Source organism: Sinocyclocheilus rhinocerous, unplaced genomic scaffold (genome assembly GCF_001515625.1).
Source record: "Sinocyclocheilus rhinocerous isolate Xijiao unplaced genomic scaffold, SAMN03320098_v1.1 scaffold4796, whole genome shotgun sequence".
Lineage (NCBI taxonomy): Eukaryota > Metazoa > Chordata > Actinopteri > Cypriniformes > Cyprinidae > Sinocyclocheilus > Sinocyclocheilus rhinocerous.
Window position 1 is genome coordinate 108,947 of NW_015649999.1, and position 22,514 is coordinate 131,460.

At 35.5% G+C, this 22,514-nt stretch overlaps 2 protein-coding genes across 2 annotated transcripts in view; both read right to left on the reverse strand.

Annotated features, from left to right (window-relative positions):
* Positions 1-12,136, reverse strand: part of LOC107711125 (ral guanine nucleotide dissociation stimulator-like 1) — a 24,707-nt gene extending 12,571 nt beyond the window's left edge. Inside the window, exons 1-14 of the mRNA XM_016516073.1 lie at positions 11,879-12,136; positions 10,878-10,922; positions 10,445-10,614; positions 9,333-9,457; positions 9,042-9,248; positions 8,782-8,885; positions 6,968-7,052; positions 6,124-6,195; positions 5,941-6,027; positions 4,627-4,659; positions 4,142-4,263; positions 3,727-3,819; positions 3,498-3,621; positions 2,153-2,437 (exon numbers count right to left, since the gene is read on the reverse strand). Of these exons, the coding sequence (XP_016371559.1) occupies positions 2,153-2,437; positions 3,498-3,621; positions 3,727-3,819; positions 4,142-4,263; positions 4,627-4,659; positions 5,941-6,027; positions 6,124-6,195; positions 6,968-7,052; positions 8,782-8,885; positions 9,042-9,248; positions 9,333-9,457; positions 10,445-10,614; positions 10,878-10,922; positions 11,879-11,892 (1,566 nt within the window). The 5' untranslated portion in view covers positions 11,893-12,136. The remainder of the gene's footprint in view (positions 1-2,152; positions 2,438-3,497; positions 3,622-3,726; positions 3,820-4,141; positions 4,264-4,626; positions 4,660-5,940; positions 6,028-6,123; positions 6,196-6,967; positions 7,053-8,781; positions 8,886-9,041; positions 9,249-9,332; positions 9,458-10,444; positions 10,615-10,877; positions 10,923-11,878) is intronic.
* An 8,227-nt stretch (positions 12,137-20,363) lies between these two features.
* LOC107711128 (choline transporter-like protein 2) overlaps positions 20,364-22,514 on the reverse strand; it is a 12,160-nt gene continuing 10,009 nt past the window's right edge. Inside the window, exon 17 of the mRNA XM_016516075.1 lies at positions 20,364-20,427. The gene's annotated coding sequence lies outside the window, so the exon portion shown is untranslated. The remainder of the gene's footprint in view (positions 20,428-22,514) is intronic.

The following is a 22,514-nucleotide window of genomic DNA, read 5'->3' on the forward strand; positions in this document are numbered from 1 at the left end:
TATAAACGCAGCACTTTTGTTTTTGCCCCCATTTTTCATGAGCTGAACTCAAAGATCTAAGACTTTTTCTGTGTACACAGAAGGCCTGTTTCTCTCAAATATTGTTCACAAATCTGTTTAAATCTGTGTTAGTGAGCACTTCTCCTTTGCCGAGATAATCCATCCACCTCACAGGTGTGGCATATCAAGATGCTGATTAGACAGCATGATTATTGCACAGGTGTGCCTTAGGCTGGCCACAATAAAAGGCCACTCTAAAATGTGCAGTTTTATCACACAGCACAATGCCACAGATGTCGCAAGTTTTGAGGGAGCGTGCAATTGGCATGCTGACTGCAGGAATGTCCACCAGAGCTGTTGCCCGTGAATTTAATGTTCATTTCTCTACCATAAGCTGTCTCCAAAGGCGTTTCAGAGAATTTGGCAGTACATCCAACCGGCCTCACAACCGCAGACCACGTGTAACCACACCAGCCCAGGACCTCCACATCCAGCATCTTCACCTCCAAGATCGTCTGAGACCAGCCACCCGGACAGCTGCTGCAACAATCGGTTTGCATAACCAAAGAATTTCTGCACAAACTGTCAGAAACCGTCTCAGGGAAGCTCATCTGCATGCTCGTCGTCCTCATCGGGGTCTCGACCTGACTGCAGTTCGTCGTCGTAACCGACTTGAGTGGGCAAATGCTCACATTCGATGGTGTCTGGCACTTTGGAGAGGTGTTCTCTTCACGGATGAATCCCGGTTTTCACTGTACAGGGCAGATGGCAGACAGCGTGTATGGCGTCGTGTGGGTGAGCGGTTTGCTGATGTCAACGTTGTGGATCGAGTGGCCCATGGTGGCGGTGGGGTTATGGTATGGGCAGGCGTATGTTATGGACAACGAACACAGGTGCATTTTATTGATGGCATTTTGAATGCACAGAGATACCGTGACGAGATCCTGAGGCCCATTGTTGTGCCATTCATCCACGACCATCAGCTCATGTTGCAGCCTGATAATGCACGGCCCCATGTTGCAAGGATCTGTACACAATTCCTGGAAGCTGAAAACATCCCAGTTCTTGCATGGCCAGCATACTCACCGGACATGTCACCCATTGAGCATGTTTGGGATGCTCTGGATCGGCGTATACGACAGCGTGTTCCAGTTCCTGCCAATATCCAGCAACTTCGCACAGCCATTGAAGAGGAGTGGACCAACATTCCACAGGCCACAATCAACAACCTGATCAACTCTATGCGAAGGAGATGTGTTGCACTGCGTGAGGCAAATGGTGGTCACACCTGATACTGACTGGTTTTCGGACCCCCCCAATACAGTAAAACTGCACATTTTAGAGTGGCCTTTTATTGTGGCCAGTCTAAGGCACACCTGTGCAATAATCATGTTGTCTAATCAGCATCTTGATATGCCTCACCTGTGAGGTGGATGGATTATCTTGGCAAAGGAGAAGTGCTCACTAACACAGATTTAGACAGATTTGTGAACAATATTTGAGAGAAAAAGGCCTTTTGTGTACATAGAAAAAGTCTTAGATCTTTGAGTTCAGCTCATGAAAAATGGGGGCAAAAACAAAAGTGTTGCGTTTATAATTTTGTTCAGTGTATATTTACATATAATAAACATAATAATAATCATACAATTATATATCAAGCTAGTCAGATATCAGAGATGCAGGAATTAATCATTATTATTTTTATAATATATCATCATTATTATTAATTAATTAAATTATACATTTAATTAATTGTGTATGTATATACATAAACTATTAAAAATTATGTCAAACCATAATGATGCTAGAGATGCAAGAATACATTATCATTATTAATATTATTATTGTCATCATTATTATTTTTAAAATGTGTGTGTGTGTGTATATATATTCAATTATTCAATTAATAATTTCATTAATTAAATAATTGTTTACACATACACACACACACACACACACACACATATATATATATATATATATACACACACACATACACATATACATATAATTAAATAATTGTATAAATATATATAATATAGATGCTGTACAATATGTATTATCACATGTATTGTACAAAATCTATAGTTAGTTACGACTTATTAAATGAGAAAAGCTGTCCTAAAAAATGCTGTTCTTGTCCCATACTCACCAGTATGCTCTTGTACATGTTTCCATTGTTGCAGAACTCCACGCTGACCCTGATGATGCATGAGCCGTCCACCTGTCTGTTGTAGAAGGGCAGGGAGGTCATAGAGACCGAGCGCTTGTGGGAGGAGACCAGGTGAGGGTCAGCTGACGCTGAAGAGGAGGAGGAGGAAGATGGATTCAGGTTGAGGTCCTGCTGAGAGCTGGAGGATGAACTAGACATGGTGGAGGAATCAGGAGAGGAAGACGAGGGAAAAGCCTCAGTGTTCTGACCACAGCTGGAAAGAGACTAGAGATGAGAGGAGACAGTCACATTTTAGAGACATTTTTAACAAAACAACATCAGCAGGCACCATCACAATCATTTTCAAGTGTGACGCAACAGTACTGGTACAAATAGATTTGGATGATTAGATATAGATAAAAACAATTCCAGGTGACTTAACTTTGTGAGAGATAATGTAGAGTTGAACTGTCATTATAATGACTGAATAATAAAATGACATCAATTTTGTTGATTTGAGCTTAAATTATTTTATTATGCGAGAAGAATGAAAGCATATGGAACTAGCTCCATAGAAAATAGAGGATGCTGCTGAATGCACTAAGGTTATGGGTTCAATCTTGTTCAAATGTAGCATGAATGTAATGTTGTGAAAGAGCATTCAACATTTTATTAAAACTTTTCAAAACTGAACAGCAGCTTCAAATGATGGAAGCGATATTAGGACAAAAATTCCCAAGAATTTGAAGCATTCAAGTGCTGACGTCTGTCTGTCCCTGAATACGGTGCAGAGGGCATGACTCCTGACACAAAGCATGCTTTTTTAATGCTGTGCTTGAGTCATGGCAGCGATGTAAACACGAGCGATGGGATATTAAAAACAAGGACAGAAGCTTTAGTAATGATGTCAAAGTCCTTAGAAGTAAACAGTGATAATATCTCCATGACCTTAAAATACATAAAATGGCTCTTATGCACACCAAGGCATTTGCTTGATGAAAACTACAGTAAAAACTGTAATATTGTGGAGCATTATCACAATTGAAAAGAACTCTATTTGAATATATTTTAAAATGTAATTTATTGCTGTGATCAAAACTGAATTTTCAGCATCATTACTTCTTTCTTCAGTGTTGCATGATCCTTCAGAAATCATTCGAATATGCTGATTTGCTGCTCAAGAAACATTCATTCATATCTAAATATGAAAAGAGGTGTATTAAAATAGTTAGTTTTTATTAGGAATAAAAAAGTGAAAGTCCCTACAGATGACTAAATCCACTAAATGAAACTGTCTAAATGAATAAATGTAAATGTGCATGTGCATGTGTTCACACACAAGTACCGGTGATATAAAAGACGCTGATTGAGAAGCGGATATTTCCTCAATTTCAGAGCCGCTGGATCCTGCCGAGGACACACTGATCTGGTCTGCGTTCTTTTTGGACCCCTCGTTCCCTGACAAGAGCCTGCAAACAGATTTCTCCTATATTATGCTAATAAAAGCTTGCAGCTGACAGGACAGTTGCAGCAAACTTAAGTTAAAATGGTGTTTAAGCTGAACTTATACTCACGATGAGAGCTTTTTGGCGAGAGTTCGGTGACTCCAACTGCTGTTGGATGGAGAAGTGTCATGAGGAGTCTCCAGCTGTCTGGAAAATTCATAGCTGAGGACAGGGAGACATAAGCACAATTAAAATCTAGGAAAATAATAATAATAATAATAATAATAATTCAGGCTGTAAAATACTTCAACTTCAGATTTCTATTATTTTTTAATTAATTAATTAATTAATTTATTTATATTTTATTTATATTTGAAATATTTTATATTTGTATTTTATTTGATATTTTATTTATTTTGATTTATTTTACAATTTTTAAGACTTTGTTCTGTTATGTAAGATTACACTTCATTCTGTTGTTTTCCATTTTGTGTCTGTTTATATTTATATTATTACAAATTATATTATATTTTTGTAGTCTCACCTCTCCTGATCCGACAGCAGTTTCTGACTCTGTAGCCAGGCAGCGATCTGAGGATGATGAGGTAAAACATACTGGGAACACAAGGCCTGCAGCTGACGGATCTGCCTTAAAATCTCATATTCCTGCAAAACAGTGCGAGTAATTCCCATGAAACGAAGAGGCAAAGCAGCAACATAGAGCAAAAGATTAAAGAGGAATACAAGGAACAAAGCCATGACTGTTACATAACACACCCTGCACAAATAATCAGTCATGAGATTAATATCAGTGTGCGCCTTCAGAAGTAGAGAGTGCTCTGTAAACATAAGGCTATCTCTACGGCGCCAACGTCAAACCGCCGCTTTACAGAGGACTTCATATTTGTTCAGAATGGGCTCTTTAAGATCACACCAAATCTATAGCAACAACAACATCTGGACAAAGATGGCTCTCTTTGGGTACATTTAATTCGACAGTTAAGAAGATAAACAAAGAGAAGTACTCACCCGTCTCCTCTTTTCAAAATTAATGAGGCCACCCTGTTAATAGTATTAACAGAAATAAATCAAAATGATACATAATGACAATTCTGCATGTGCAACCAAATGAAAAATGGATATAAAAATAACTAATTTACATTTTCAAAAGAAAATATGAATGATGCAAACATCAAGGTGTTGCTAGGAGTCTGCTATTGTTTTTTTCCTTTAGTTGCTATGCAGTTGCTAGGGTGTTCTGGCTGGTCACTTGAGTGTTGCTAGGGTGTTCTGGCTGGTCACTAGAGCGTTGCTAGGGTTTTGGGCATGATATTTAGGCACATTCTAATGCAGCTACTATGATGTTCTGATTGGTTTTAGCATATTTTCTTCTAGAGTGCTCTGAGTGTTGCTAGGGTGTTGCTAAGGCGTTGCTAGAGAGTTCTGGCTGATCGCTAGAGCGTTGCTAGGGTGGTGGTGTGCATGATTTTTGAGCATAGTGTAAAGCAGCTACTATGATGTTCTGAGTGGCTTTTAGCACATTTTCTTCTAGAGTGGTCTGAGTGTTGCTAGGGTGTTGCTAAGGCGTTGCTAGGGAGTTCTGGCTGATCGCTAGAGCGTTGCTAGGGTGGTGGTGTGCATGATTTTTGAGCATAGTGTAAAGCAGCTACTATGATGTTCTGAGTTTGCTTTTAGCACATTTTCTTCTAGTAGTCTGAGTGTTGCTAGGGCGTTGCTAAGGTGTTGCTAGGATGATCTGAATGGTCACTAGGATGTTTCTAAGTGGTTGCAAGACAGTTGCTAGGGTGTTCCATGTGTTGTTAACACACAATAATATGGCTGTTTGGGTATTCTGAGTGTTTTTAGCGCATGCTCTGCTAGGGGTATTCAATCTAGTGAAGGCATTCTGAGTGTTGCTGGGATGTTGCTATGGTGTTGCTAGGGTGTTCTGTATGTTTTAAGCACACAATAATGTAGCTATTAGGGTTCTCTGAGTGTGTTTCAGCACATTCTCTGCTAGAGGTATTTTGAGTGTTGCTAGGGCCTTACTAGGCTGTTGCTAAGGTGTTGCTAGGGTGTTGAAACCCTGTTCTGGACAGCCATTAAGACATTTTTAAGTGGCTGCAAGGTAGCTACTGTGGTGTTCTGCTGATTTCAGTGCCCAATTATGTGGCTGCTATAGTGTTTAGGGTGTATTTAGGGCATTCTGCGCTAGTGTATGGTTACTAGGGAGTTGCTAGGTGTTTGCTAAGCAATAAAAATGTAATATGTTGCATGAGCATCACTAACAAAGGCAAGCACTCAGTCATTTCTAAACAAACATGATTCTGATTCCAGCCTCACCTCCACAGTGTCCGGTAGGGCAGTGTCCAGCATGGTCAGTACTGTAAGGTATGTCCCCAGATATGGAACCGTCCCTCCAGCTGAGCTCTGTAAGAAATCACTCTGCTGTTAATCACCTGAACAGCATCACTCAAAAACACTGATTATTAAACAGAAAAGAGTGCCATCTGTCATCATCTTCACCATCTCTTTCGTTAGAGGGCATCTCTTGGATGTTTTTGTGGTAGTGTTATCCATGTCAGTTTGACTCCCATCCTAAAATATGTGAGAAATAGCATGCAGTCAAGCTAAGAGGTGACACTCTAATAATGATAAAAATACATAGCATAAACAAATACTAGGTAAAACAGTCAAAACTGAGCCCTTTGTTTTTTGCTCATGGATCATAAGAACAATGCTTTCATGTGAACTCTGAGATCAGGTCATTGCTCTGATAATCTCAGCACACTCTGGTCGAACAGAGAGGTCCGTTTTAGACAAACATCACCTGTGTCTCAGTCCATAATATCATAAGTGGATTAAGAGAGAAAAGAACTCCAAATGTGAGATCAAATGTCTTCCACTTGAAATTGCAAAAGAACGCTAAATTAAATTCACATGTCGCTCGAACTGATTTCAAAAACCTGGATAAAGACAGCAAAGTCTATTCAAGGCACATTGATTTGTGTGATCTTTTCATCAGGTAGCACAATGTCCCAGTGCTGTTATTGTTAACTAAATCTATTAGTTTTTGTAAATGAAATAAAGCTGAAATAAATATTATATTAAAAACGTGGAAATGTTGCCTTGTGAACCAACTGAAGTAAAGAGGTTTAAGCTGAAGTACTAAAATTATTAAACTGAAATAAATAATATATATTTAAAAAAAAAACACTAATAAAATTGACAAATGCACATTACAAAATTACTAAAAATTTAATTAAAATAAAAACTGAAAATGTAAAAATGTAAAAAATGTAAAATATTAATAAAAACTATGATAGTATATAAATAATACTGAAATAACACTGATGTGTTCATAGCTTACATCCACAAAGATTTCTCGGCTGGTCAGAACACAGTTCTCATCTGGGAACGTTTCACACAGGTTCTCAAAGACAGACATGGCCTCTCTGGAGATACAGAATCAGAGGTTTACAACAAAATATGGCTTAACCTTAATGTTTTCCACCAATGGCTCAGGTTTTCTACTAAAAACTATATAGAGAACAAAACCAGCTATACGAGACCAGTGTTGGGAAGGTTACTTTTGAAATGTAATAAGAAGTGTAACTATTTCCAGGGTGCGAACTACGAGGGAGCTAGGGGGAGCTCGGCTCCCCTTAATAAGACATGGGCTCCCCTGAAAACGGGATTTGTGAAATTTTGGGGGGTCTCAAAAAATATTGACAATGTGTTAATTTGACGTGCAATTTCAGTTTTGTGTAATGTGATCATCGTGGATTATTATGTGTAAAATTGCAAAAAATATCATTCATTCATGCATGAAGGCGATTTAAACCTAATTCACTTCAATAAAGATAACTATACATGCTATTCTTGTCATGAGCATCAAGGTGTGGGGGCGCTGCGGTGCAAATTCCACTCATGTTTAGTACATATGTTAACTCAAAGATTCGTAGAAAAAAAATAAACGCTGGACTCTGTGGTCGATTCTGTGTTAAGGCATGTTATTCGCAATTAGGGCTCCCCCAAAGTCCACGGTATAGTTCGAACACTGACTATTTCAATTACTTTATTAAAGTAACTGATCAGATTTGATGACTTTTCCATTACTTTTCTAAATTTCTAACAAATGTTTTTAACTGTTAATCATTTTCAAACATTTAAAGCAGTCCGGGTTAACCTTACAGTAGCACTTACCGTAGACTTTCAAAAATTTTCATCACTTGAATTAAGATTGTAATGATTTCATTTTAAATCACAGACACTACAAAATCAGACTTTAGCACCTCTTTTTACTGTGAGATCGTTCTGAGGTTACATACAGATTTAAAATCATAATAGCTTTTGAAATCAAATCATGACATAGCTATGACAGGCATCTAACAATGCTTTGGAAAAAACAGTTAATCTTAAAAAATAAAGTATATAACTTAAATATGAAATCAAACAGAACTAAATGAGCATGTGTCCTGTTCTGTGTCCTAAACTCCTGAACCCTGTGTCATATTTTAGAGCAGTCAATGCAATTTGGGAAAGAACTCAATTAAATCTGTATGTGTGTGTGAAAATATTCAGATGTAACCCCCTTTTTAATTGTTAACATTTTCATAAGTAACTGTAATTACACATTATTTCTCAGTAACTGTAAGAGAATACAGTTACATTTATTTTGTTATTACACTGAACAAAATTGTAAACGCAACACTTTTGTTTTTGCCCCCATTTTTCATGAGCTGAACTCAAAGATCTAAGACTTTTTCTATGTACACAAAAGGCAACAATCGGTTTGCATAACAAAAGAATTTCTGCACATTTTAGAGTGGCCTTTTATTGTGGCCAGCCTAAGGCACACCTGTGCAATAATCATGCTGTCTAATCAGCATCTTGATATGCCGCCCCTGTGAGGTGGATGGATTGTCTCGGCAAAGGAGAAGTGCTCACTAACACAGATTTAGACAGATTTGTGAACAATATTTGAGAGGAATAGGCCTTTTGTGTACATAGAAAAAGTCTTAGATCTTTGAGTTCAGCTCATGAAAAATGGGGGCAAAAACAAAAGTGTTGCGTTTATAATTTTGTTCAGTGTAAATTACATAATTCTGTGACATATAACTAGTTACTCCCCAACACTGACTATAGCGACCATAAAAGCCCATAAGATTTGTGTATCTGTACCTGCTGACAGCAGCCCATGTCTTCCTTAGTCTATAGATGGGGTTGGACTGAAGCGCAGACAAAATGGCCTTAACAGAAGAGAAGTTCTTCAGTTCTCTGCACACCTGCGTGAAAAGAAAAGTCATTCTTTAACACAGTTTTTCACATGATCTTTGAAAGAGTCTTTTAAAAGACTAAATAACCTCACAGGGATAGCACGAGAGTGACTTTGAAACACTGAAGATCATTTCAACCTGCAGCTGTCTCTAAAAAGAGCGAACCTGTGCAATCCGAACCCATTTCTCAATGACTCTGGCTCTTTGCGTGACAGACGACGAGGATCGAAGCAGAGAAGTGATGACCCAGTTGGTGACTGCATTGAACTGGGCGATGGTGGCCCAAATAGTGGGTGAGAGGTTCTCCTTCTTGTCCCGTTGAGACCACACACAGCCCAGACACTGGAAAGGGACCACCTTCATAAACAGGTCCTACAACATCAGGAACACCAACATTACAAGTCTATATGAACATGAGGAGTCGCACAGAAGCAAAGAATAAAAACTTGCACTCACAGCGTCCATTCGCGTGAGCTGTTCAGCAACACCCGTAACGGAGAAACCCATGAAATCTGCCAGGTTATCTGCCTCATAGACCCCTTTATTCAAGGCTGATTCTTCTATTTGATCAACTGGACCACCTGCCACAACATCAAAAGACACTGATTCAAGAGGCTAAATGTTGATCTACACACATTTTTATAGCAATAAAAAACTTAAAATGATGTGCAAATCAAATAAAAAAAGCAATAATTCTCAATATATAATCCAATCTATCTATATAACTGAGAGACTATAGAATATTTGTGCATTTGTAAAAATAAAAATGTGTGTACATTCATAAATACAAATAAATAAAATGAATTTGATTTGTAACACTGCAGCACTAGTTAAGTAAGTGACCTGCAAAAATAATAATATATAATATAAGGTAATATTAAATATGGTTAAAAAAAATTACTAAACTAAATGTTTGGGGTATGTAAGCTTTTTTTAATGTTTTTGAAAGATGCCTCTTATGCTCACCAAGGCTGCATTTATTTGATCAAAAATACACTAAAAACAGGAAAATTGTGAAATGCTATTACAATCTTAAATAAATGTTTTAAAGTGTAATTAATTCCTGAATTTTCAGCATCATTACTCCAGTCTTCAGTGTCACATGATCCTTCAGAAATCATTCTATGCTGATTTGCTGCTCAAGAAACAGATGATTATTGATGTAGAAAACAGTTGTGCTGATTAATATTTTTGTGGAAACTGTGATACATTTGTTCTGGACTCTTTGATGAATAGGAGAATCAAAACGAACAGCATAAATGAAGAGTTCGTTTGCAAAAACAGATAACAGATACGTTTTTAACAATTTCCAAAAATCATGTTTTTTCATTGTGCATTCCAATTAATCTCAATCAAACAGTAGTTGGGTTATTTTGATTAAGTAAAAAATAACTAACTAACTGACATATTAAAAACATAATAACATAAAAGAACCATGATTTTTGAAAAAATTAAAAAAGGGAGTTATCTGGTTTTGCAAATAAACATTTTCAGCCTATAACAATAGCTGACTGATGAGCACATCAAATAAAAAAGTGATAATCCACAATAGATTATCCAACAATGACCTTCAGCCTGGAAGTTCTTAAGGAGCGTTTCATAGTGCTTGGCCAGGGGGAAGAGAGCGGGGTGTCCTCTCAGCTGTAAGCACATGAGACGCAGGGACGAGTGCATGGGAGCATCCCTCAAATCATCACTGTACTCCTCCAACCACATCTGAAGCACAGTCCACAAAGAGCTGTGAGGAAACCAGGAAAGAAGAAAATATTGAAGCTGTATTTTCAAAACTGTTTTACACAAACTGTACAAGTTGACAGCACTACAGAGTCACAGTGTTTTGTATAATTATATATATATACAGTTATAATATACTGTATAGCCTATATGGCGTGTGTGTACAATACACACATCAGCTTTGTAAAAATCAACAATGACAGTTTAGTATACCGCAAATTAAAGGTTAAAGGTGACAAAAATAATTTTATCAGAGTATGTTTTTACCTGTTAGGGTAATTGGTGGTGTCAAGCGCAGAGGCCAGGTTGTCCCTATTAGGAAAAAAATGAAAAAGTACAGTTCTTTACAAATACTATTTATGTATAAACATTACCAGGACTGTTTGTGTTTAATTATTTGAAGACGTCTTGTCATAGAACCGTCTCGACAAAACAGTGTAAAAAGAGACGGTAGCTATAAATCAAACTACCAAGACACACCTTTATATTTTACATGTTCAAGAAGGATATAAAGACTGATGCAGAACTGCTTAAAACCTTTATTTATTAGTACCTAGCTGCATTGTTTTCCAGTAAAAATGTCTAAAAGACACATTTACTAGAGAAGCTTAATAAATAAATGCAATAAATAAAATAAATGCAAAAAGTGTGATAAATAAAAAGAGTGCAGCAAATAAAAAATTGTGCAACAAATAAATAAATAAATAAAGTGTGATAAATAAATAAAGTGTAATAAATAAAAATAGTGCAATAAAAAAAAAATAGTGTAACAAATAAATAAATAAAGTGTGATAAATAAAAATAGTACAATAGTACAACACATAAATAAATAAATAAATGTAATTAGGTTTATATGGTATTGGTCTAACATCCTTCAAACTTTAAAAGTGATGCTTTTAATTTGCAAGATGTAACCAACACCCAAGGTACAAGCTGTGTTTTCAGACAAGTCTGTCATATTCTGTAATTTGTCTGGCTGATTTAATGAACAGGTTTTTACAAACCAGGTGTTAAATCAAATATGTGAAATATATAATTAAACACTGCATAATTAATATATGCAGGGCTTCTTCAACGTCATAAAGAAGGTTGATAAGTATATAAAGCCATGAACCCTCAGAGATGACCAATGGAAACAGAGTTCAAGGAAGTGGTCAGTGATCACGTATCTTGATGTAGGGAAAAAAACAACACACAAACTAGAGATAAGCAAATGCAGCTGGCCATCGCAAACTCACATTTGCATGTGCACACATCTAAACACACACCTCTGGAGGAGCATATCGATGAGTTTGTTGGAGCTAGTGAAGGTGCGATACGTGGACAGCAGTATCCTGCCATAGTCTTGCTCCTGACAGCAGGGGTCCAGAAGGTGAGAGACCAGCTTGTCCAGCGTAGCTGCTTTTAACCTGCGTACTTTACATGTTCGGTACTGAACGAAAGCCTCTGTAGGATCGGCCGACTGCTGGACCGGCTCTCTGCGCAGGGTGATCCCAAACACCGCCCCGTCTTCATGCTCCTCACCCCACTCCAACTAATAATAGTACCGTAGTGATAAAAAACATTACTACTAATAATAGTACTGTAGTGATTAAAACATTACTACTAATACTAGTACTGTAGTGATAAAAAACATTACTACTAATAATAGTACTGTAGTGATAAAAACATTACTACTAATAATAATACTGTAGTGATAAAAAACATTACTACTAATAATAGTAATGTAGTGATAAAAACATTACTACTAATAATAGTACTGTAGTGATAAAAACATTACTACTAATAATAGTACTGTAGTGATAAAAAATAACTTTTAAAATAAACATTAAATAACTTTAATGTATTCTTAAATTTTTAAATCTTCATATTACAAACATTTGAGTTAAGCAAGAGACCTTAATGCAAACTATAGCATAGCACCTAAATGGATGAGCTATATTCTAAATCAAATACTATCAACCAAAAACACTACCCATAATGCACTATTTGTATAACAACACTGGGGACCGGCCTGTCAGCTAAAAGCAGCATGGATTTGCAAACCACAGACATGAGGACAAAGAGTCATTCTGACGAGCAGCTGATGTGACTAACATTATGGCAAGTCCACACACACACACACACACACACACACACACTGCTGAGAGTGGGTTATGTGCTCACCGTTAACTACTATTATGAGCTGCTGTGACACTCAAAACTATCAATTACAGCCCATTATTGCAAAGTTAAAAGGATAAACAAGGCGAGAGCTGAAGATGTGAAAACACAGGCAAGCAAAACAAGAGACTACTGCTCAAATCCAAAGTGCTTGAAAAAGGAATAATAGCAGTCTCTAGGGTGTTTTGGGTGGCCAGCAAAGTTTAAAACTCTTGTTTTTAAGGCAGTGGCTATTTGAAACAGCATGTCTGCCTCATAACTACAGCTATTGTAACTCACAATCTGAATATAACATGGGTCTTTCCTGATGAATAAACAAAATGAAATGTCTTTTGATTTATTCCAGTGAGCAAACACTACAGCTAATGAGAAGCTGTCCGCAGCTCAAGAAGAACAGCACTTCAGTTCAAAGGACATGCACCTGGGACCTTGTATTTTCAGCCTGGGACGCAAAACATATCATTATACATAAAAAGCATACCATTAAAGCTGCATAATATGACAAGCACAATGATTCTGTCTCTCAAAACATCTTTAAATCATTTTATCTTGTCCTTTTTCCAAAACATCCCCATTCTCAGTGCTCTTTCAGCTCTATATCTCCTCTAAAACGCTCGTTAATGGTTACTGTAGACGCATTCATAACATTTTTCACTCGATCACAGGAGGTCACACTGCCGTCAGATAGCAGGACATGAGAGAAACTGGCTATTACTCAAGGGTAGGGCTGGACGATATGGCCAAAATTGATATCACGATATATTTCTTAATTTCGGTCGATACGATATAATTCCGATATCGATATGAACACTATTTATCTGAAATAGAAATCTTTTGTAACATTATAAATGCCTTTATCATCACTTTTGATCAATTTTAAGCATCCTTGCGATACATATTGATATTGAATTATTGTCCAGCCCTACTCAAGGGCCAGCAAAAGAATAACGTGTGCTTTCTGATGCTCAACAAACCGTCCAGGCCATGTGTGTTGTCAGTAAAGCACAGAACTGGCACATGAGAATTTTTTCCCCTCAACAAAATAAGCTGTTCAACAAAAGCTGAACTGGAAGTGCTGCTGACTAGGGCATTTACTTTGGCTTAATGTCTGTTACCCACATTCACCAGGCCAAATCTCACAAAATAGAGGCACATGACACACAACACTGGGCACAAACTGCTGGCTGCTGATGATTAGTTAGTTAGCACAATGAGACAAATGTGACAGAAACAAAATGGAAAACAGGTTTCACGTCAAAACAAAGTAAATTATATCGCAGTGTGTCTTAAATACAGTATATTCTATAAGATACACTCAATATTATACTCTCTCTCTCTATATATAATTATTTTATTATTTTTTATATGCATTTAAAATGCATTATGGTCTATTGAAGCAAGCAAGCAAGCAAGCAAATAAATAAATAAATAAATAAATAAACTAACAAACAAACAAACAAACAAATAAATAAATAAATAAATGTACAGAAAGATTGGGTAAAAAAATAAACTTCTGTTTTGGCAGACAAAAATTTTAATAAATCAACTGTGACAAATTATTCGGTTTTGAACTTATATTCACTTGATTCATCTAGATATTGAACTAAATATTTGCTTGAAACAAAATGGAAAACAGGTTTCACATCAAATGTTAAATAAATAAATAAATAAAAGTTATATCGCAATGTGTCTTAAAAATATACAGTATATTCTATAAGATACACTCAATATTATACTCTCTCTCTCTATATATATATACATATATAATTTTTTTTATAATAATTTAAAATGCACTATGGTCTATTGAAATAAATAAATAAATAAATAAATAAATAAAATGTAAATATGTAAAGTGCAAGCAAGAGACAATTGGGAAAACATAAATCTACTCTTTTGACCGACAGAAATTACAATAAATAAATTGCATAAAATTACAACAATTTTTTTTAAACATTTTTATTTTGTTATTTTATTTTATTTTCTTTTTTTTAGTTTTTGTGATTATGATTCTGCATTATTACTGTGGTATATGCAACTGCAATCGCACATTCTGGACTTGGCAAATGTCTATTGTCCATCTACGTATGAAATTATTGTTTATTTTGCTTTTGTCATTGTGAAGCGTCCTTGAGCTTGGGAAAGGTGCTAAATAAATTAAACATTTATTATTATTAAACTTATAAGTATTTTAATGTAATTTTATGCAACATAATATAAGTTTAATGTAATTTTATGTGGCACTATGTTTAATGTATTTTTTTATGTTTATGTTGATGTAAAACCACATTAGCACACACACACATTGCCTATAGCCTATACAAAAATATATTGACAAAAATGAGTCACTTTTGCACTACATATTCACTTCATGCGAGATCATTTGACCAAACCCACTACTAGAAAAAACATTTATGGAATTGAGTTTTTGATAGCTTTTGTGACAACTTGCCCCGACGAGCTATGATTTATGACAATGTAGTTGAACACAGTAACGTCAAGCCCCTCTCTCTGCCCCACATTGAACGGCCTCGTCTATCAGCACTGATGTATATCTGTCAGGTGCTGGGACAGCACATTTTCTGAACACGATCTCTTACTCTATTTAAAGAGCATTCGGGCCACAGCAACACACTGCATTCAACACATACAACTCAATACATAACACACTTACATTACGCGCAACTATAAAGTGCTTATCATTCAAAAACAGACATTAGAAATAAATAATGCATTGTCTTACCATTGTCAACTCCCATTTTCCCATTTCTACGAGGATGCTTTTATCATATAATCCTTCCCATCCTCATAAATAACCACAAAAGCCGGGAAAAACCTAGTTGTTGCCTTGTTGAGAATAAAAGCATTTCGCTAGAAAATAAACATTTTGAGAGTTGCATATAACATTAAAGTCATTACGCTATTTATAACATCTTACAGTTCCATATAAAACAAACTTTTTGAATAAGAAGCGATTATCATGGATATAAAATTAAACGATTATTAGCGTGCAAATTCTCTCTAACTATCAGAAACGCCTATAAAACACACATCATGGTAGAACATCCTTGCTTTGAGGCAGACAGATCGCACTAATGTGTCGTTTCACCTGCGCTCATAAGGGCATCGTAAAGTGGGAGGTGTTAAAGAAGGAAGCATCTCACCATTTACACTGTAAGCGACGACACAAAGCTACAACGTTGATATTATATTCAATATAGGCAATATGCGAATAATTTAATGACTTTAAATCGAGTTTCTGACTGAAAGCTGCAAGGCGCAATCTGTTGAGCTTCCTCTCCAGCGCAAACCATGGCTCTGTCAAGCTAAACTTTAATCTTAAATATAATAAAAAAATTAAAACACGAAGGCTGTTTGTGATATGCACATCATGTTTTTTTTACATGTACAACTGCAAAATGAAGTAATAAATAACCTTACTTTCATAGATTTTGTCGGTGTACTACTGATTTAAAGGTATAGCCTACCTCCTCAGGACAACGCGAAGTTAATAATAGGCTATAATATATCTGTATTTATTTTTATTTAGTCATTTAGCAGACGCTTTTATCCAAAGCGACTTACAAATGAGGACAACAGAAGCAATCAATTGTAGTATTAAAACAACTATATATATATATTAAATTATGCATGTGAGGTTTTTCTAAAGTAACTTTTTTTGACCTGAAAGAAACGTGCATTCATGAAAAGGTTACTTTTATAAACAAATAAATAAATAAATATGATACCACTACTTGAGCCATTTCCCCCCCAATATTAACATTGCCTATATATAGGGTAGGCTAGTTATATATCTAATATATCAAGATGTATATAGATAATGATAATGTTTCAACACAAAATCTATTTTCATTTTTTAAAATTAATAAATAATGCAGTTGCTGTCAATGCCATAATTTTAGAGAATTATGGCATTGACATTAATATATATATATATATATATATACATATATATAATATTGAACTAATATTATGGCATTGACAGCAGCTATTGATGTATTTTCATGAAATGTATGAAATGCATCAGTAGTTGCTATATATGCTATATTGGTTCAATGGATTTTATATAAAATTGTAATTTATATATATGTATACAATTTCAATAAAATGTATATTTCAAAATACACTTTGATTTTCTGTGTACCAATCATATTATGAAGGCTCTGACAGCAAATCTTATATTTTAAATATTACTTCTATATCCTCATAAACTTCAGGGCTTGAGATGAAGCGCCTGAGGGAAGGGCTTTTCTGGCTGGTGCACAACGGAGGCCAAGAGCTCAGTGTGGGTCCCGTGGGACTGGTGTGACGAGCTTACTGTCGTCACTGCCAATCATCTGATCTAGCCGCTACTTGCCAAATAATATTTTACACACTGGTAGAGGCATGTGTGCTTCATTAGCTACTATGAGGGCAGGTGGAATTTTCCAATCTCAAATTATGTTTTATCTCAGAAGCAAACTGAAGTGAGATGAAACAAACAGTCTAGGACATAGAGGACATGGCTCTACCGTGAAAGTGATAGGACAAGCTGAGGCCACAAAACCTATCCTAATATGATGTCATTTTTGCCAAGCACACATAACGCCTATATTCTGTGTTAATAAACAATAACTTGAAATCTGAGCTGTGGATTGAACTCTGAAAGTGTATGAGCTCTATAAAACAGGGTTTGGCTGTAATAGGAAGACATCAGCCCCTGGAGATGTGGGTATCATGGAGAAGCATTCACACGTCACTGGGAGCTGTGCTTCTGTATTGTTGAGGGAGTTCTGGCACTTTGAAAACAGTGTTACCCAAGACGGTTTGTTTTAACACCATGGTTATCTGTAGCACAGCAGAACTTCCCTATGGGAATGAGATTTTGTATTTTAGTGCTTTCCTAATATTCTAGAATATCAGAAAACACTTTTTTATTTCCTTGTTAGATAGGCAAGACATAATCATTACAATCACCCCCATAAGAGTTCAAGGCATCTTTCAACATTTAAATTATGGGAAACAAAACTTCCCTATTGGATTGTGATTTTGTGTTTTAGTACTTTTCTAATATTCTACTGTTTTCAGAATGGTAGAATTTTGGAGAATATTTTAATTTTCTGGTTAGACAGACAAGCTATGACAATAACAATTCCATAAGAGTTCAAGAGATCTTACAGATGATTAAAACATAGTGAATTTGAGTCAATTTAGCTCAGCTCACCCTATATTGAAATTTCTCCATAGAGTTAATATTGTTGTTGACATGAATTGAAATTGGCAAAGTAAACGAAGATGCCTTTAGAATCAGCATATGAAGCAAGTTTAAACAATAACAAGTGAGAAAAAAAAGGAAAAGTTTAAACAATACCGCCAGAGATTAAGTTTAATTTATGTGCTAAACTTAAAGGTATTAATAGTTCACCCAAACATGAAAAACTTGCTGAAAAATGTACTCATCCTCAGACCATCCCAGATGTAGATGAGTTTGTTTCTTCATCAGAACAGATTTGGAGAAATTTAGCATTAAATCACTTGCTCAGCAATGGATCATCTGCAGTAAATGGGTGCCGTCAGAATGAGTCCAAACAGCTTAGGTGAACTAATCCTTTAAAGACCGTGTTTGTATGTCACCGTACATTTAAACTACTGTATATTTGTAGTATTTGTAGACAATGTATAGTAGTCGGTTATATGGCAAAATGTGACCCTGGACCACAAAACCAGTCATAAGGGTAAATTTTTCGAAATTCCAAATAAAGTCCTTAGTAATTCATATTACTAATCAAAAATGAAGTTTTTATTTATTTACGGTAGGAAATTTACAAAATATCTTCATGGAACATGACCTTTACTTCATATCCTAATGATTTTTGGCATTAAAAAAAATCAATCATTTTGACCCATACAATGTATTTTTGGCTATTGCTACAAATATACCCCAGCGACTTAAGACTGGTTTTGTGCTCCAGGGTCACACATGTCTTGAAATTGGAAAACAAGACATGTAGAGAAACTGTAGTATATTATGAAGTAATCATGAAATGATTTTACATTATTTAGCCCTATGAAAAAGGCTCAAGTAAAATATTTCTCCATGAGAAATACTCATATCAAGAGAAAACTCATCTTTAACACATAATTTCTTTAAAGTGAGTTAAAAGGCAACTGGCTTATAGCCACAGATCTGCGCTAGTTTGGAGCGCCTGCAAAAAAATAGATTGAATTCTGTATATTTGGTCAACATCGCCACCTTGTGGGTGACTGAAAATCTGAAAGTTTTATCTAAGTAACTAGATTAAAAAGTGTGATAAACGGTAAAAAAAAAAAAAATTGTTTCGCTACAAACCAGGGCGTTTAGGAATAAAATAAAAATTTTTATAGCCACAGATCTGCGCTAGTTTGGAGCGCCTGCAAAAAAATAGATTGAATTCTGTATATTTGGTCAACAACGCCACCTTGTGGGTGACTGAAAATCTGAAAGTTTTATCTAAGTAACTAGATTAAAAAGTGTGATAAACGGTAAAAAAAAAAAATTGTTGCGCTACAAACCAGTGCGTTTAGGAATACAATAATAAATTAAAATAATATGATACGAAATACCAGTCTGCAGTATACGGGCTGTTTTTGTACAGATAAAATTAAAAGTAAGCGGATGACACGGACGTCTCGCACATTCAATTTACAAATACGTTAAACTTAAAAAGGAGGATAGCTATTAAGCTATTAAAATTGAACACACTTGCTAAAATAAGCATTTCATGTAAAACTTAATTCTTGTTTTTATATTTAAGAGCGAAACTTATCACTGATCTCCTCAGTCCTCGGAGTGTCTCACGAAAAAAAGTTACACCAATTTAAAGTCTAATAATGAAATTGTACACGAGTATAGTAGAAAATTCTTTATTTACCATTTATTGAGGTGTACCAACATGTAACAAAACACTTAAAACACTGAATAGTCAAGAATACGGTTAAAGTCAAGAAGTCTAACCGTTTTACCTACATGCAGGCACTTACACTGGGCCATGAACTGGAAATGAACGGATAATCAAAGTAATAATACATCTAAACATTGTTTCTACGATCGATCCTGCTCACATATTGGCAAAGAAAACGTTTTTCTACAATCCTGTCCTACAGCACAATGGACAACACTGCACTGTGTTTTTATATAAAAACCATAAATATAAAGACTAGGGGGGAAAAGCAAAGCATCAAAATGAAAATCAAAACAAAATATCTAGGCCAAGACGCTTCGGTTATTCTTTAAAATATTAATTAAAACATTCGGCAGTTATTGCAAAAGCCTTTTGGACATTTAAATAATAAACCTAAAACCTCTGTAATTTGACCTCAATCTAAAGAAAAGCTTACACATTTTAAATCGTAACATATGGCTGAGATACTGAGGTCAATCACTTTGATGCATTTCATGATTAACATGATTTTCTGGTTCTCTAAGGCATGATAAATACGGCAATGAAAATGACTTCAGGCACCTCTATCTCAAGCACTGCGGAGGCACATATATAACTCTGACCGACCATCAGTGAGGACTAGTTGGCCTGGTTCTTCTTCCTCAAAACATTGAGAAGATTGTCAGACATCAGATAGGGTCGTTCTGGGCTGCCGTCGTTCCTCTCCAGGTCCTCCACTGTGATAAATGAATGTGAGAAGAGATGTTGAGGAACAAACAACCCGACTGACATGTGGAAAAGACAGCAGACAAAGTTAAAGGCTTCCCAAGAAGGCAATAAGGTGTTTTTCAAAAATACGTAGGTTGCAAACTGCTACCAAAAACAAACCTTAAAGTGCATTAAAAAGTAATGGCTTGCAATCTGGAGGAAATGCAGCAATAACATCAGCTGCATGACACTTCAATTAAGAGCAACATTAGATATTTGTCCATCATAGAATGAAACAGCAGCAAAACACAGTACACTCAAAAAGGGCAAAATGCATTGATCACCTGAAAGCAAAGACAACTAGAACACTGAATCAAAAAATTTGATGTAAAACAGCCAACTGATGTATAAAAACAATATGTCTGGTAACAAGTCTGAAAGTTGTGCTGCTGAGCAGATGAACATGCAAAGCAGAAGGCATTCACTTAAACATGAACATGAAATCAACACTGACCTTATTTGCCTGCTTTCTTAATACACTGTGCATAATTGTAACTTTCATAAAGACTTTTCTTCATCCAAGTTCTTTTATTGTTTTAATAGTAACACTTTACTATGGAAGCCCATTTCCGCCACTGAATAAAAAATAAAACAAGGTAATTGCGACTTTTTATCTCACAATTCTGACTTTTTTTTCTCGGAACTGCGAGTTCATATCTTGCAATTCTGACTTTATGACACGCAATTGCGAGTTATAGTCAAAATTGCGAGATATAAAGTCAGAATTATGAGTTTTTTCTCGCAATTGTGAGTTTATATCTCACAATATCTCAAATTGTGAGTTATAAAGTCAAAATTGTGAGTTATAAAGTCAAAATTGCTAGTTATAAAGTCAGAATTTTGAGTTATAAAGTCAGAATTGCGTGTCATGACATGTAACATGTCTTTATGCTTTATTTTTTTTAAAACGCCTTGTTTTTCATATATTTTACCTTTATTGTAAGCCGCTGTCTCCATTGTCATTTGAACAGCCGGTTGACTTCCTGTTTCTGTGATACCACTTCCTCAGAAATACGCAATGGGCTCAGATATCTAAGTAACTAGATTAAAAAGTGTGATAAACGGTAAAAAAAAAAAATTGTTGCGCTACAAACCAGTGCGTTTAGGAATACAATAATAAATTAAAATAATATGATACGAAATACCAGTCTGCAGTATACGGGCTGTTTTTGTACAGATAAAATTAAAAGTAAGCGGATGACACGGACGTCTCGCACATTCAATTTACAAATACGTTAAACTTAAAAAGGAGGATAGCTATTAAGCTATTAAAATTGAACACACTTGCTAAAATAAGCATTTCATGTAAAACTTAATTCTTGTTTTTAGATTTAAGAGCGAAACTTATCACTGATCTCCTCAGTCCTCAGAGTGTCTCACGAAAAAAAGTTACACCAATTTAAAGTCTAATAATGAAATTGTACACGAGTATAGTAGAAAATTCTTTATTTACCATTTATTGAGGTGTACCAACATGTAACAAAACACTTAAAACACTGAATAGTCAAGAATACGGTTAAAGTCAAGAAGTCTAACCGTTTTACCTACATGCAGGCACTTACACTGGGCCATGAACTGGAAATGAACGGATAATCAAAGTAATAATACATCTAAACATTGTTTCTACGATCGATCCTGCTCACATATTGGCAAAGCCAGAAACTTTTAGTAAAAAACTATTTTATATTGCTTATGGAATGTGATGCAATCACATTTTCATTGTCAGATGAGTGCATTTTATAACTCTACAGAACAGATTTAACTCTGTAAAGCCTACTGTATCGTATTTGATACATTTCTAAGGCTTCCAAATGATCAACATGATCAAAACTTTACAGAAAAACCTGTTGTACACAATTTACTGCATGCCTTCTGTCGTCTGTTTGATAGCTCATACTTTTTAGCAAGTAAAAGGTGTTTTATTATAATTGTAAAAACGTCCACTTTCTATGGAAGCCCATTTTCGCCACTGAATAAAAAATAAAAAAGGTAATTGCTACTTTTTTTCTCATAATTGCGTGATACAAACTCGCAATTCTGACTTTTTTTTCTCATA